Source organism: Amphiura filiformis, chromosome 7 (genome assembly GCF_039555335.1).
Source record: "Amphiura filiformis chromosome 7, Afil_fr2py, whole genome shotgun sequence".
In the NCBI taxonomy this organism is placed as follows: domain Eukaryota; kingdom Metazoa; phylum Echinodermata; class Ophiuroidea; order Amphilepidida; family Amphiuridae; genus Amphiura; species Amphiura filiformis.
Genome location: NC_092634.1, coordinates 54,641,308 through 54,657,101, shown reverse-complemented (window position 1 = coordinate 54,657,101; position 15,794 = coordinate 54,641,308). Strand labels below are relative to the sequence as shown.

The 15,794-nt window shown below is 35.9% G+C and overlaps 1 protein-coding gene across 1 annotated transcript in view; it reads left to right on the top strand.

Annotated features, from left to right (window-relative positions):
- Nucleotides 1-15,794, top strand: part of LOC140157353 (polyamine-transporting ATPase 13A3-like) — a 64,169-nt gene that overhangs the window by 35,837 nt on the left and 12,538 nt on the right. The window contains exons 13-25 of the mRNA XM_072180521.1: nt 192-238; nt 689-877; nt 2,450-2,511; nt 2,857-3,001; nt 3,991-4,056; nt 4,647-4,803; nt 6,705-6,819; nt 8,404-8,528; nt 10,647-10,825; nt 10,963-11,082; nt 12,348-12,580; nt 14,403-14,499; nt 15,654-15,726. Of these exons, the coding sequence (XP_072036622.1) occupies nt 192-238; nt 689-877; nt 2,450-2,511; nt 2,857-3,001; nt 3,991-4,056; nt 4,647-4,803; nt 6,705-6,819; nt 8,404-8,528; nt 10,647-10,825; nt 10,963-11,082; nt 12,348-12,580; nt 14,403-14,499; nt 15,654-15,726 (1,608 nt within the window). The remainder of the gene's footprint in view (nt 1-191; nt 239-688; nt 878-2,449; nt 2,512-2,856; nt 3,002-3,990; nt 4,057-4,646; nt 4,804-6,704; nt 6,820-8,403; nt 8,529-10,646; nt 10,826-10,962; nt 11,083-12,347; nt 12,581-14,402; nt 14,500-15,653; nt 15,727-15,794) is intronic.

The window sequence follows — 15,794 nt, the reverse complement described above, 5'->3', positions numbered from 1 at the left end:
ACCTGGTGTCTATTGTTCGGAACAATAGAATGCCGCTTCTCCAGTGCGTTGGCGGTCGACCGGTCGGTGGTTGGATACCATAATTTACCATCTCGTAACATGGGATGCTGTATTTATCTGACCACAACCCGGCGATAGAATGTTTTAGGAGTATGTCTAATATTTGGAACAATATCTTTTATCGCCTGCAGCATTCTTGGGGTTCATCTACGCAATTGTGATCATGAAGCTGGGCGGGGTAAGTTTATTTTCACTATCTCTTTCAAAAATTATAAAAAAGGAAGGTAAAACTACTGTATTCATGATATCGATCTCACATACTCTATTCCACTTTCTTTCCTCATATTCCTTTTTTGCCCCTTTTCGGCTTTACTTCTCTGCTCCTACTTAAACATGCACAAAACAAGTCAGACCAGGTCTAAATTTAGTCCTATGGAGAAGGGAACTTCTTCGTATTTAGGCCTACATATCCTTATTCTATAATATTGTAGATCCTGTTAGGGCAAAAACGTGTAGCTAGATCAATGCAGTTAAATTTTTGAACGTTACTAAGAGTAAAGATTAAACGTATCCCTCCCTAAGCCTGACCTCCTAACCTGTTTTGTGCATAAGGATCTAAAGTAATAGAGGCTATAATATCTCACATCATTTATAATGAATCGTCTCTACTTAAACACTGAAAACACAGGCATCCGTTGAAAACATAATCTTGCGTTCTCTGGACATCATCACTATTGCAGTACCACCAGCCTTACCTGCCGCGTTGACCATTGGTATGGTTTACGCACAACTTCGCCTCAAAGCCGCGTCTATATTCTGCATCAGCCCGCAAAGGATTAATATTAGTGGTTCTATAGATGTAGTTTGCTTTGATAAGGTAAGGGAACACTTACTTCAGGACGACCAGATGGCAAAACACCAAAGTTCATTGGTAGTGTAAACTCCATTGTAAAAAGGAAAGTAACTTTCTGATTATGTGGTCATTTGGAGACTTGACAGACATGTCACCATAGGACTGGTTTACACTACTTTTGAACAGAGTTTTGCCAATGTGTCCATATTATATATACAGGAAATCCGTCTGGGAAATCGAATGTTGCTCATGCCATTCCTAGAACCATGAGTACGTTACAGATCCCTTAAACAATTTGTAGCAGGGATTAATCAAATTGGGATCTGACAGCGGGCTATATGCAATATGCTCCCATAGCGTATTTCGCACGGGAGCACGCACCATACGATGCTCGCGTGTGTGTGGACGCTCTGACTGTTAGCACCCTGATGGTGGCACCCATCCGCGTGCCAAATATCTACACTGCAAATTTTCCCGAACACATGACGCTTCTCAGACGCGTCCGGGGTGTTCATAATTGTCTCTTTAGAACACTAGTGTTTTTGAAAATATGATAAGCCTAGCACATTAGTGTTCTTTTAGTATAATGTAGAACACACAGTATTGGTCAGACGTGTCACAAGTGTTCTGAATGATTATATTGAATACTGGTGTTCAAAAATGGAACGCATGAGGTAATGATACCGATGTGGATGAGCAGATAGAGGGGTTGGAGAGCTGCGACGTGTCAGCGAGAAATACACGGTGCTCCTTTGAAGGAGGGATATAAGTGACTACAACAACAATGGTGATGCAACGTGGAAACGCTATTCTAAACTGTCTTTTTCAAGAAGGATTTAGGGAAGAATGAAATTCAGGGCAACTTTGGGAGTCCGTATAGCTGTTGACAGCGATGAACAAGCAACGGTGAGACACAAGAGGGCGAGATGGTCGAGCGGTTAAAGGCGTTGCGCTGTCAGCCGGGAGATACGATCGGCGAGGGTTCGAGCATTGGGCTTGCCTTATGTGAAATCTCTCGGATTTCATCGGAATTCTTCTGAACACCGCCATTATCTTGTTTATACTACCATGCATGTGTTTACTGTCGAGTAATGAGATTTTGAAAATGTATAAACAAAGGTTGAACACAAGTTCTGAAAAGCAATGTTTGAACACGTGTCATGTGTTAAAAAACCGTTACATTTCTTTAATGTGTCCGAGGTGTTCATAGATAGTAATTTTGAACACCAGTGTTTAAAGGATTAGAACACGTTACACTAGTGTTCTGAGGTAATAACACCTGTGTTCTCTACATTAACACTAGTGTTCTCTAAATAAGTTGAACACGTGTCATGTGTTAAAAAACCGTTACACTAATGAACGCGTTCCATGTGTTCTGGCCAATTTGCAGTGTAGGTACTGGTTGTTTCCTTTTAGTATTGCGCATACGATAACCAACAACGTTCTATCAGTAGCTAGTTTGTAGGGTTTAAAGATACGGTGAAGTGCCGAGCTGGGAGTGCAAGCAGACTTTATAAGATGTACTTTTCACACTGGTACTGTGAATAAATGACTTTAATCTTCGGGAATAACTTTCAATTGTTTCTTATCGCTCAGACTGGCACACTTACCGAAGATGGTTTGGACCTTATGGGAGTCCGAAGATCATCTAAAGCGAGGTAAGTCAATGTTTGGTTCATCTAAAACACTAGACGTGATAATTTTGATAGAAACATGCATATTATAATATCTTATGCTTTATATTCTTCCTGATACTGAACCCAACTTTTTAACTAACTTTAAAACAACTTTTATACTTATTCACACAAGCAAAGAAATATTACTTACAGTGATTCGTGGTTCAAAATCGGACCAGCGGAAACCAACTTTTCTGTTCATATTCTTCCTTCCTTCCTTCTTTCTTTTTTCCTTCCCGTCCTTCCTTCTTTCTTTTTTCCTTCCCCATTCGAGGGTAAAAAAAGCCTCCAAAATGTTCAGGGTTAACAGTGTTTGCTTAATTTCAGATTTTTAGAATTGGAGGTGTCAGTTGACACGATGAAATCGTCCGACGTTATTGCAGCCATGGCAACTTGTCACTCATTGGCTATCATTGACGACGAAATTGTTGGGGACCCTCTTGACATCAAGATGTTTAACGCCACGAAAATGGTATAGTTTCTAACTACCGTATTAACATAAACTTGTTTGCATTGAAATTTCGGAATGGTATAACTGAATCGATTGTGTCACTTCTTTCTTCCAATGAAAAAAGCTTAGGCAAAGGAGTTATAAGGGTTAATGAAATAAACAGGGGTGGGTACAATTACCGAATAGGATGCAACTTGCTAGACTTGAGCCCAGTCCTCGTTTACGGAGTTTAGGGTTGGGGTAGGGCAGTCTTGTAATAAGACAAGTAGAGTTGCACCCTATTCTGCAACCGCTCGTGCTAAATCCTTTCCTTATTTTCTGTGCACAAGGTCGTTCCTATACAGGTGAATGAACATTAAAAGAGTGTATCGCATGAGTGTATCGTGCGATGTAAATATCACATTAGTATATCAAAATATGAAATTTAATATATTCGACAGATTTTCCTATGATTGTGTCACATGTCAGAACCCTATTACTTGGCCTCAAATGAAATTGCAACGATCTAAGCAAAAAGTACCTAGCGCCATCTAAATATCATGCTATAAAGTATAGTATCACACTATGGTATTTCCCCTATGGTGGCAACCTTTGCTTTAAAACAAATACGCTGGGGAAACACGCTTGCGCTACCTATTTAAAATTGAGCACTTATATATTTCGACTTTGAACCATGAGGAGCAATTTAATATCCATCAAACAGTCCATTTTACTAAAATAATCAATTACAATAGTTATGGAGTGGCTCCGGAACCGGGTGACCCCGGGCCCTAATAATGTTGGTGATATATGGGTAAGTACCATAAGACCCCCCAATAACTTGGGCCAGGCGCCATAGCCCCCCCCCCCCCCTCCTCTCCCCTCCACATATTTTTAATCTTCCGGAGCCTCTCATATGTACTCTTAACTCACTGCCGCTTTATAGCCTGCTCTCCACATTTTATATCACTTTTTGGAAATTTTCAAGAGGGTCACTTTCATCATTCTCGTTTATTTTCCCGTTTTTACAGCATCTCAATGAGCCAGACGGATCAGGACGCCATTTCATGTCAGTTTCCCCTGGAATGCACGAAAAGGTGATTTCTTTTTCAACAAATTAATAAAGATTTATTTGTTTATTTCCTTGAGATATAGAAGTTTCACAAATACCCTTGTTTTCCTTTTTTTAATTTTGTTTGTTTGTTTGTTTGTTTATTTGGTTGGTGGTTTTTGGGGTTTTTGTTTGTTTTTTTTTTTGGTTTTTTTGGTTTTGGTGTTTGTTTTTTTTGTTTTGTTTTTTGTTTTTTTTGGGTTTTTTTTTATTTTGCGTGTTCTTTCATTAGGCGGAGGCGCCCTATTTAACGTTAGCTTTAGACATTTAATTATTTTATTGATTTTTCACCCGGGCAAGTCGGGGGTGATGAATAAAATAAATATCCAAAGCTAACGCTAAATAGGGCACCTCTGCCTAAAGTTTGCTCGTATACTAAATACATCATCATCAAGTATAGATGGTAAAACTAATAATAGCAGAAATTAAAATATGAAAGGGTATTCTATATACTGGTTCTGGTAGTTTAGTTAAAACACAATGATAATATGCAAATCAACAAATAATAGCCTCATAGAATAAACCGCATTTTCGAAATTTCATACTTGTCCTAATTACATTCGATTTTTTTTTCAGAAATCAAAAGAAGAAATTAGCATTGTAAAACAATTTCCATTCTCATCTGCTCTTCAACGTATGAGTGTCTTAACACATGTGGAAGACGCTGGTCACATGACTGCCTACGTCAAGGGCTCACCGGAAATGATTGCATCGTTATCTCTCAGAGAAACCAGTAAGAACGAAAATTATTCAATTTTTTAATATTCATATCTGGTAAGATATTTAATCACTTTAAAGCCATAATGTACGATCTTATAATATGAATTATGAAATTGTTTTTGTTTTTTTTAATCTGATTTTTTTTTGCATATTTGTAACGTTTACACATGTCCCGTGAACTTGCACCTAAATGGAATCAGCTAAATTTGTTGTCTTTGTAGGTCAACAGAGAAAAGTTTGACATTAAGTCATAAAATCATGAAATCATGACTTTATGTCCTTCCATAGAACTGCATGTTAAATGGCCAAAATAGCCAGCGGGATCTTCCCAGCAAATACAAAAATGTTTTTAAAACGTTTTAAACAAGTTATTAAACAAGGTTTTGGGTTAGATAAAAACGTTTTAATAACATTAAATGTCGGGTTATATAAAGGTCATGAAAACGTTTTGTATTAAAACACACTACAGCAATATCTTTAAAATGTTTCAGAATGTTATTGTAAACAATTTTTGCAAACATTTTTTGTCAAATATTTTGTCAACACTTAAATAACATTATTTTGAAATATTTACAGTTAGGTTATCAAAAAATGTTTGTGAATGTTAGGAAAACGTTTTATACCCTTTATGCGAATTACTTACAGTGAAATAGTCGTGTCTCATCGATTTTGCGAATGATGTCGAAAACGTTTTGTGTTTGCTGGGTTTTTCTCTTAACCTTGTTATTAAGCTTAAAATGGACAGGAACCCCTCCCAGCAGTTATCACATTTTGAATGAAGAATAACCAAATTAAAATTTGACGGAAATCGTACATTAAGGCTTTAAGTATGTATACAACAAAGATACTTAGTAACTTTGGTATACAATCAAATAAAGAGTAAAACGTGCCATGTGTTACTTTATAAGGGATTGCATTACATCGGTAAATTTGATGAAAATAATTTAAATACATTTGTAAATACTTGAGAGTATATAATTAGTCAAGAGCTCTTGACTTCCGTATACATCCAAGTAGTGGTTAACCTACGCATTGTAAGGCCAGAAAAAAGAAAGTCTGTCTCAGATATATATATCGGTTGATAAGTTAATTTGATGAAAATGATTTAAATACATTTGTAAATACTTGAGAGTATATATTTAGTCGAAAGCTCTTGACTTCCGTGCATCCAAGTAGTGGTTAACCTACGCATTGTAAGGCAAGAAAAAAGAAAGTCTGTCTCGGACACATTTGGTAAAAGAAGCTTAGTGTTATGCGATTTTTTACAGTCAAGGCACAATGTTTATGTATTTTCTGATATTCAAAAACAGAAACATGGTAATATTACCCCTACATTACACAATGAATAGTTTTGTTTGTGTCTTTAACAATCATGGCGAAATGTGTACAACAACCCAACTGCTCCAAAAAAATACGATTCTGAAAATTATAAACAAAAACAATTGAACATAATGAAAAAACACTGAATTTTACGGCCAACGCGTAGCGCTAAGCGTTAATTGGGTGTCTGAGACATTTAATTTTTTGCCTCTCTCTCTCTCTCTCCGATTCTTTCTGCAATACAACGTAATATTCTGACTGAATTATACCAAATCAGATGCGTCATATCACGATCGCAAGAACAATAAGGTGATCTCTATCTTATGAAGCGTCTCCGGGGATGCGTCACTTCGAAGTCGATTTTTTATTATCAAAATCTGACTGTAAAACGTTTTCAAACTTCAAACGTTGGCAATGACCTAAGTGGGACATGGACTAAGTGGGACATGGCGTCATTGGGACATGGACTAAGTGAGAATGGACTTACTGGGACTGGACCAAGTGGGATTTGGACCAAATGGATTGAACTAAGTGAGAATAATCCGCAAAAGCATCATCACTATCACAGTAATTCGGGTGTTTTTTTTTCTGCAGTACCTGCCGAATTTAACCAAGTTCTGGATTCTTATGCACGTGAAGGATTCCGTGTGTTAGCATTGGCGTCTACTATCGTCGACGCTTTGCCCAATCAAGCTAGAGAAATCAAAAGGTTTGTTTTTTTGTAAATATATTAAAACTAATTTTTGTCAATTTTGTTCTACCTTCGTCATCTTTAACACTAGTACATCCAGCTTTCCTGATTGTACCAATATTTTTCCTTGATGTTCCCTTGCATTAATTCCTTTTCGATCATCATGGGGTATCCTCTTTGTGGATTACCAACCACTGCCTAATACAGCATCAGGAACATCAAGGACAACAATCATGACAAACAAATGAACCCCTTTATTGCCAAATATATTTTTCCTTTTCATTCCTGGCTGAGGGTTTGTGATTAAGGTATAGCTGACATGTAAATACTAATTATTGGCTATTAAAAGGAATAATCAATATGCTTTATATAAAAAGGTCACTTACAACTTGAACTAACGCAAAGGAGGCATACCCTCATTTCAAATATTGAGTTTTAGTTTTGGTTTTGGTCACGTGGCTTCCTATTATCCTGCCGTAGCTCTTGACTGACATGATTATCGATGTCTTTGTTCCTACCCTTTGTTAGAAACTTAAAATTTGTAGCAAGAAGATTCGGTTTTCATTTTAGTTTGTTATATAAACGTGTCAAGAAGATAATCACTTGGTTTTGAAGTTACCTGATCTAAGTTTACAAAAGAAATGTTTAAATTTCGCAGTGCAATATTCACGAGCAGATAAGTCGAACAAATCAATCTACATTTGAAAGCGTGTGTTCGATTTCCAAACTAGCCATAGCTTATTTCTCTGTAAAGAAGATATAGACCATCAAAATATTTCAGTGAGTGAAGCTGTCGTAATATTCAGAAACCGTGAATAGCCTGTCTACGTAGGCCTATATCTAGCAATCGATGCTGGAGATCGCAATTTCACTTTACAGAGAGACTAATTTGCAAAGTTTTATGGAATAGACATAAATGTCAGGTCAGGTACAAAAACTCGAATATATTCGTCAAGGATTTGGTAATGGGACGATAGCTATTATCCTAAGTGACACTTCGTTTTAAAATTAATGATTCACATTAAAGCCATATTATAACATTTCTGTAAAAATAGATTACTATTTATTTTCCATAAAATGTTAGCTTTTACTGTCAGATATGTCCCCTTTTAATTTTGAGCCGAACAAGTGAGGTAAAGCATAGAAAATTGGAATTTACTACTAGCGCCCATGCATGTTACTCCCGCGATTGTAATACGGTACGATCCTCGGGGTGTGCGTGTATGTGTATCCCGAACGCCGTGTACGTACTGTGCATACGTGTTCGACTAATATTTCCATCGAAATAATAAAACGCAGGTTCCATCGTTTTATTCAAAATCTCGGATTTTGACAAAACTACAGCACCTAAAGTCTTCATTTTTGCAGAGTATCATTATTGACTAAAGTAAATTACAATCGTGTAAAAACCAGAATTAAAAAAAAAATTAGAGGGCGTTCTCCTCAGCAAATGTTATAATATGGCTTTAAATATATATATGGTGACATTTACATTTAATACAAGTTGAGTTCAGTTGAGTTCAACTTCAAATCTGATTGGTTAATTCTGTTAACATATTCAACATGCGGAGGCATCAATAACCTGTGTGCTTCTAATTACAGGAATGACGTGGAAAAGGACTTGATTTTTATTGGGTTAATGGTTATGCAAAATAAATTGAAGCCAGAAACTACAGGGGTTATTCAGGTGTTGAAGGAAGCCGATATTAGGACAGTCATGATAACAGGCAAGTCGACAGTCATTTACATTGCAAAGCGATATGGAGAAACCCAAGCATTATTATATTACAATAGATACAATAGAGTCCCTGATCATCACTGATTTCTGCCTTTGGTGAATAATAGCCTATTATTAGAATGTTTGAATCTCGCGCGTATAGGCATAGGTCTATACAACAGGAAATGAATGAGAAGAAAATTGAAATTTAGCAAAACAAAATACTCTTTAATTTTATATTCAAAATTTTCAAAAGTACTCAAATTGCTTTTCCAAAATCTGGAAAAAATGTAGGCCTAATAATTTATGTAATAATTGCTTAATCGCCCCCCCCCCCCCATCCGAATAGGAAAAAAGTTGACAGTATTTTCCAATTAAATATACAAACAAAAAAAGGAACATTTTTTTGTATGAATTTGACCAGTTCTATATGATTCAAAAACACAAGCTGGGAAAATGTAAAAAGAAGAAGAAAAAAAATCATTTGAGAAGGCTTGGGTGGGGTTCGAACCCGGGATATACGCGTGATATTAAAAAATTACGTTATGCGCGCTAACCGATTGCGCCATGCAGCCAAAGGTAACTAAGTGAGGTAAAACGACAAACTTAATGAAAAAGAAGTCGAATGTTTATAAAACTAATTGATATCTCTCATTTGTGTTTTATTTGCATGATTAACAACAGAAATTAAACTTTATCCATATTTAAGCAAACAAAATACAAAACAAAGGCAATTCAAAAATCCGCCTTTTTTAAGGGGAGGGGGGTACGAAAAACACACCGCCACGAGGCGTTCAGAAATACGTTTGTTATTGAAACAATGCGCCAAGTTTATGCACGATATATCATGTCCGACTGCCTTAGAATATTTCAACTTTTGTATATTTTCCTAAAATGATGTAATACAAATATTTGTGTGGAAATACACGAATATTATGCTCATATTTAAGCTTTTTAAAGAACTATAATGACGTTGCACTTCCGGTCCGTTGGAAGTGATTTGCCTCCATGTGATTTGAAACGATATCAGAGGGTGTCTGACTTGATTTAAATTTATTTGTCTGGTGTGATTTTCTATTTTTTTAAAGCAAGTTTCTTGGGGGGGGGTGTGAATGACTTTAACTCAAGAGACAATTTTGTTAGTGTCTATTTTCTGTGATTCTTCAAAATTTATTAATCATCACAGCAACATACGGAGGAAATTTAACTTCAATAGGCCTATATCAACAAGGGAACAAAGGCCTATATCAACAAAATTACTATTGGACCCCTATCTACATGTGGGTCGCTCATTAGAGATAAATAACACTTGGCTTTTTCCAAAATGATTTTCTAATGTAATCTGGTTTCAAAATGAGTGATGATGGTGATGGTGATGATGATGACGATGATGATGATGATGATGATGATGGATTATGATTTTTCAATAAGCATACTAACATCTTAGCAAAAAGGTTCCAAGTAGAACATAAACAGGTTCTTAATCTGTCCTGTATGTAGAACCTTAAATAGTACTATACAAAGAACTAAAAAGGTTCGGCAAAGGCCAGAAAACACTATTTTAGACATGAAAAGCAAGTGCTTGGAATACGCAGAACCTTAGCTATCCTCTATGTAGAACCACTAGAACCCTTTTTCCTAGGAGTGTGCTAATGAGATAATAAACTCAGTAACATCAATAATTGTTTGTTTCACATACATAGGTAGGTCTTTCTTTATATTAAAAAAAACAAGTGATACGAGGATCATGCTTAAAATTGAATTGAACTTGTTTTCCCCTGTTGATGCCCAAATGAATGGTTAATTTGAACTACACTTATTTTTAGGAAATGTATCCGACAAAACATTTTCAAAATCTTTATGATTGGAATCCATCTTGTTATAGGTAGCTTGAATCAATTATTGGTCTTTTCGGCAAATCCCATAAGCCTTTTTGCGGGTAGACCTGTAATGTCGTCACCCCGATGCGCAACATTGTTACTAATCACTGAACAGCTTTGAAATGCGCAGTAGGGGATGTTCACTAAACGATGTGTGCATCGGCGTGACGTCAAATGACGACATCTCAGGTTAACTCGCAAAGTCTTATGGAATTTACCGAAAAGGTCAATTATTCCTACATTTCCAGGTGATAATATTTTGACGGCCATCAATATTGCAAGAAAGTGCCAAATGTGTGAAATGGATGACGTCATTGTCCGAATAGACATGGAAGCAGGCAGTGACGACGACGAGAAAGCTCCTGTTTTAACTTACACCGTCGTGGAATCCAGTTTAACGGATGCGGATCCAACGGAATGTGTAAAGGTCTGTAATAATTTGACCTTTATGTTACCTCATTGTTTCAATTCTGAAAAAACAAGTTATTTTTAAGTTTGATGCGTGTTATAACGGATAATAGATAGATGTTTTATCTACTTCATAATTATTTTCGATTCCTTTAGGAAGTGGCATCAAATGACGTATTGCTTAACGTAGAGAATCGTGACAAAAAGCAGTTGTATGCACTTGATGGTCGAACTTTCGCAGCTATACGACGTCATCATCAACATGTTATACCAAATGTAAGGAAACAATTTGCTGAATAGGAAAATCAAAATAGCGCTGTAAAAATTCTCCTAAAAAGCCTGAATAGAGAAATAGAAAGTGAAGTTCCAAATTCTGATCTAAATTGGTCTAACACCATGAACATGTAACTCAAATATTCTAATATACTGTAAGAATTCGTTAATAAGCATATGTGCTTATCAACGAGTTGCTCGGACAAGAACAAATTTTTAGCGTAGTTTTTTAAACTTTTTCATTTTTGTTCTTTTAATTTACATATATCTATGTTACGGATATTTGAAGAAGGATGAAAAAGTTTAACAAACTACCCTAAAAATCGTTCTTTTCAGTCACGTGGTTTCCTATTATCTTGTCTAAGCTCTTGACTGACATGATTAGCGATATCTTTGTTTCCCGGGCTTTGTTTCTAGTATGCACATATGCTTATTAACGAATTTTTACGGTATATGCAAACCTTGTTTATTGGACTGTGATAGATTTTATCAAACAACCATATCCATAACCTCAATTTTCTTCAAAATTACTGTCTTGCCTATTATTATCACTACATGTCTATAAAATAGAGCTTGAATCTAAATCCTTTGTGTTAGATATCATACTTGATAAAATTCAGGATCCAAAACTAAATCCCAAACACAGTTTATTGGCAAGTAAAATAATTATGTTCATTATTTTCCCTTACCTCTATAGATTTTTTCTGTAAACTACAGCAGTGTCTCTGAGTATCCATTTTATCAAATTTAGGCAATTTTAAAGTGGAGAGCGTGGCGCAATGGTTAGGGTACTTGCCTTTAGTGCACGAGGTCCCTGGTTCAATCCCGGCGGTGGCGATTTGCTGGGATATTGACTTGGAAAAAGAAGTCTGAAATTAATTGCCAACCCCCATGGTTCATTTAGAATTGGGCAAATGAATCATGAAAGTACTCCGCGGAGAGGACGTTAAGCCGCCGGCCCCGTGCCCATAGAGCCATACCTGTACATGTATCTCGCAGCCAGTTTCGAAAAGAATATGGTGTTAACCCCTGACTGTTCCCAACCTGCCCTGTATTCAAATGGACCCTAATGGAAATAAGCTTCAATAGAGGCTTTCCTTGGTTATCCAGGGTTGTAAAAAACCCCGAACAAATCAAATCAAATTTAAGTTCACATCTAATGTGTTCGTAATATCTGCCAGATAGATATATATAGATGCAAATGTAGACCTTATTTATGTGTAAAATTAAATCACTAACATTTAATAATGGTGTTATCTACATTTCAGATAGTATCAAAGGGTCTAGTATTGGCCCGAATGTCACCAGACCAAAAACAAGAATTTGTCGAGTATTTGGAAGAGTACCAGTTTTGTGTTGGTATGTGTGGTGACGGAGCCAATGACTGCGGTGCTTTGAAGACAGCCCATGCGGGAATTTCCCTCTCAGAAGCTGAGGCGTCCGTTGCATCTCCATTTACTTCCAAGATTCAAAATATTTCGTGTGTACCCATGTTGATTAAGTAAGTTTTGCAGTGTACTAAACAAAACAAAAGATCGATGATTGAAGACCTAAAGTGTAACCTGTTCCAAAGAAAGGTGATCACTTTCTTCCCTTTTTTATTTTTAATGAAACCATAATAAATAGTAGAAATAATATCAACATATTTTCACCAATCTTTGACTTGTTCCACCTCTCCAGGTAATCAGGTATAGATGTTGTATGATATCATCCCGAACGGAGTCATTATAAATAACAATAGGGGATGTTGTACGCAACAGAACAGAATAACCGCATTACCATCACATATTCTATCCATTATTTATTCTGGGGATTCTCCTCACAGTGAGTCGCACTCTAAGTCACGACAAGTATTAAGTGTAAGAGATTTGGCAGAAGCCCTATATTTATTGTGGTAACGTATATTTTCCCTGAAATAAGTCAAATTTAGCTAAATTTGTTTCGTTATAACATGTCAGTCTCTAAACTGTCCCTCTTACTAGCTGTTATTGCTCAATAAAGACTCTGCCCAAAAATGTGCATTTTTGTAGTTTATTTGACATAAACATATGGGGTAAACCTTTAACCCGACCAGGTTTTGTGCACCTGTAATAATTCGACATTTTCCTATGCTATACGTAATGTAAAATAGATGATTGTTTATGTAAAAGGTGACCTGTGAGTGATTTCAGTTAAATTTGAAAGGAGAACCTGTTTAGTAGTGTCACTTATTACACGTACCTCTTACCAGACCATTGGGTATTCCATACCCTAGAACTACTGAGCAATGTTTCGTAACACGGACTACGAAGGGGAGGAGGTGTTTGCAACCCCCCCTAAATTTCAATTATAAACATCATATACCGTTATATTTGGTACTAATGTATAGCTATGGGTCTCCTCTATCCAGTGATATCAAAATAAGTACAAACATGCCCCACATAATGTCGCTATAACGTGATAATGTGAGGGCGCCCATGCATTTTGTTTTTGAAATTCTGGCTATGTACAAAGTACAGGCAAAATTGATTTTCGACTAAATAAAAATTCTACAAAAATGCGAGCTTCACCGAATTTTCTTCTAAATATAAATGGGGCTATTTTAACCTAACTAACAATAAAAAGTCAGTAGCTCTTGGAATTATTTCACAAGAGCGAAATGAAAATCACTGGGACCTATCTATGGTCATCTTTGATGGCCGATCCTAACCCGGGTAAGGTGCAAATGTTATCACTAAAATGAGCGCAAAGGATGGATCTACGATTAGCTTAGGTCGTTTGGGCGTAAACGCGTGCGTTTTTTATGACGGATAACAAATCTGGGGGTGGTACAACGTTACGTAGACTTAGTATGCTCGAAAAAAATACAATGAAATGGGACCTTGAAAACGCAAAGAAAGGAAGACATTAAGAGAAATGGCCACATCTTTTATTGTTATTTATTAAGGTAAATATAAATAATTAACGGTTCTTAGGCTGTCCTCAGGGGTGAACCTTTAATGGTTCTTCAAAGAACCATTAAAGGTTCTCCAAAGGGGGTGCCCCTTTTGGTTCCACCAGGAACCTTTTTTTAGTTCTTGAACATTTAAAGAATCCTTATTTCCTAAGGGTTCTCCCTTCAGGAAAAAACAGGTTCTAAGTTGCACTTTTCTGCAGACTTTCTGCCAAGACTTATGGGGCCTGTTATTATCATGATACCTCCGGGTCCGTAATGGCTCTCGGCAGCTCTGCACTGATTAAGATAATATAATATTATTATTGCTTTTTTTCTAACCTCCTGTTCTTGATATAAACAATGTCAGTTCTGTATTTTGAATAATCGGCATTTTCTTTTGCAATTTCAGGGAAGGACGAGCGGCGTTAGTTACATCGTTTGCTATGTTTAAATATATGGCTCTTTACAGTATGATACAGTTCACGTCAGTTTTGATCATTTACTCGGTGAGGAATTCGCTTCTGTTTGCTAACACTCTAAAAATCTATCTTTCACCTTTTTCTTTCTTTTTGGTCTTTCTATCATCAATGTCCGTCTTGCTTTAAATATTTCTTTCTATTTCTTTCATTCTGTCTTTTTCTTTCTTAATGCCTTTCTTTTCTTTCTTTATTTATTTCTTTCTTTCTTTCCCTTTCTTCCCTTTCTTTCTTTCTTTCTTTTTTTCCTTCTTTTTTTCTTTCTTTCTTCCTTTTCTGCCTTTCTTTCTTTCTTTCTATCATTCGCTCTTTCTTTCTTTGTTCCTTTCTACCTTTCTTTCTTTCCTTCCCTTCCTTTTTTTTTCTTTTTCTTTCTTTCTTTCTTCCTTTTCTGCCTTTCTTTCTTCTTTCTTTCATTATTTCTTTCTTTCTTTCTCTTTCTTTCTTTCTTTCTTTCTTTCTTTCTTCTTTATTTCTTTCTTTCTTTCTTTCTATTTTCTTTCTTTCTTTCTTTCTTTCTTCCTTTCTTTCCCTTCCTTCCTTCCTTCCTTTCTTTCTTTCTTTCTTTCTTTCTTTCTGTCCGTCTTTATTTGGTTTTGCATTTTTCTTCCAATCTTTCTTTAATTCTTGCCATTGATGACTGGATAATGATTGCTCTTATGATCACAAACTTCCTGTACACGAATTAATGAGTTATTCAATAATTTCATGTTCACGGTACATCCTCACTCCTCCTAAATAAAAAAAAAATCGTTGGATAAAAAAGAAAACTTTCAGAGTAACACGCGGTAAAACGTATTTTTGTTTGCGTCTGCTGCTGATGATTATTATTTGAAAGAAAAAGTCAATTATACGAAAATTTCACTCGACTTATAAATAGCATCTATCGTGATTGAAACATACAACTTTTGTTTGGTATTTCACTAATATGGCGCCCATAATTAGAATACTGAATATGTATGAAGGATGTGATTTAAATTCAATTATGTTAATTATAAGCAAATTGGTCATCTATCTTTATTTTGTATCTTTTAGCAAAGGAAGCTACCGGGTTGGATCATCGTATAAAAAGTACTTAAAAGTATACAAATAACCATTATGTAAATCTCAAACACTTGAATTAGAAAGTGCCAATTATGCTTTTCCTCGGTGTTTTCTCATGATTGTTTTCTTCTCTTTTGTAGGTGAACTCTACATTAAGTGATCTTATGTTCCATTATATTGACATCTGTTTGTGTACTGTTACTGTCCTGTTAAGTAAGTATAACGGCTACTTGATATAAGTATGCAAAACTTAAACCCTGTCAAATCGAGCGCGCAGGATG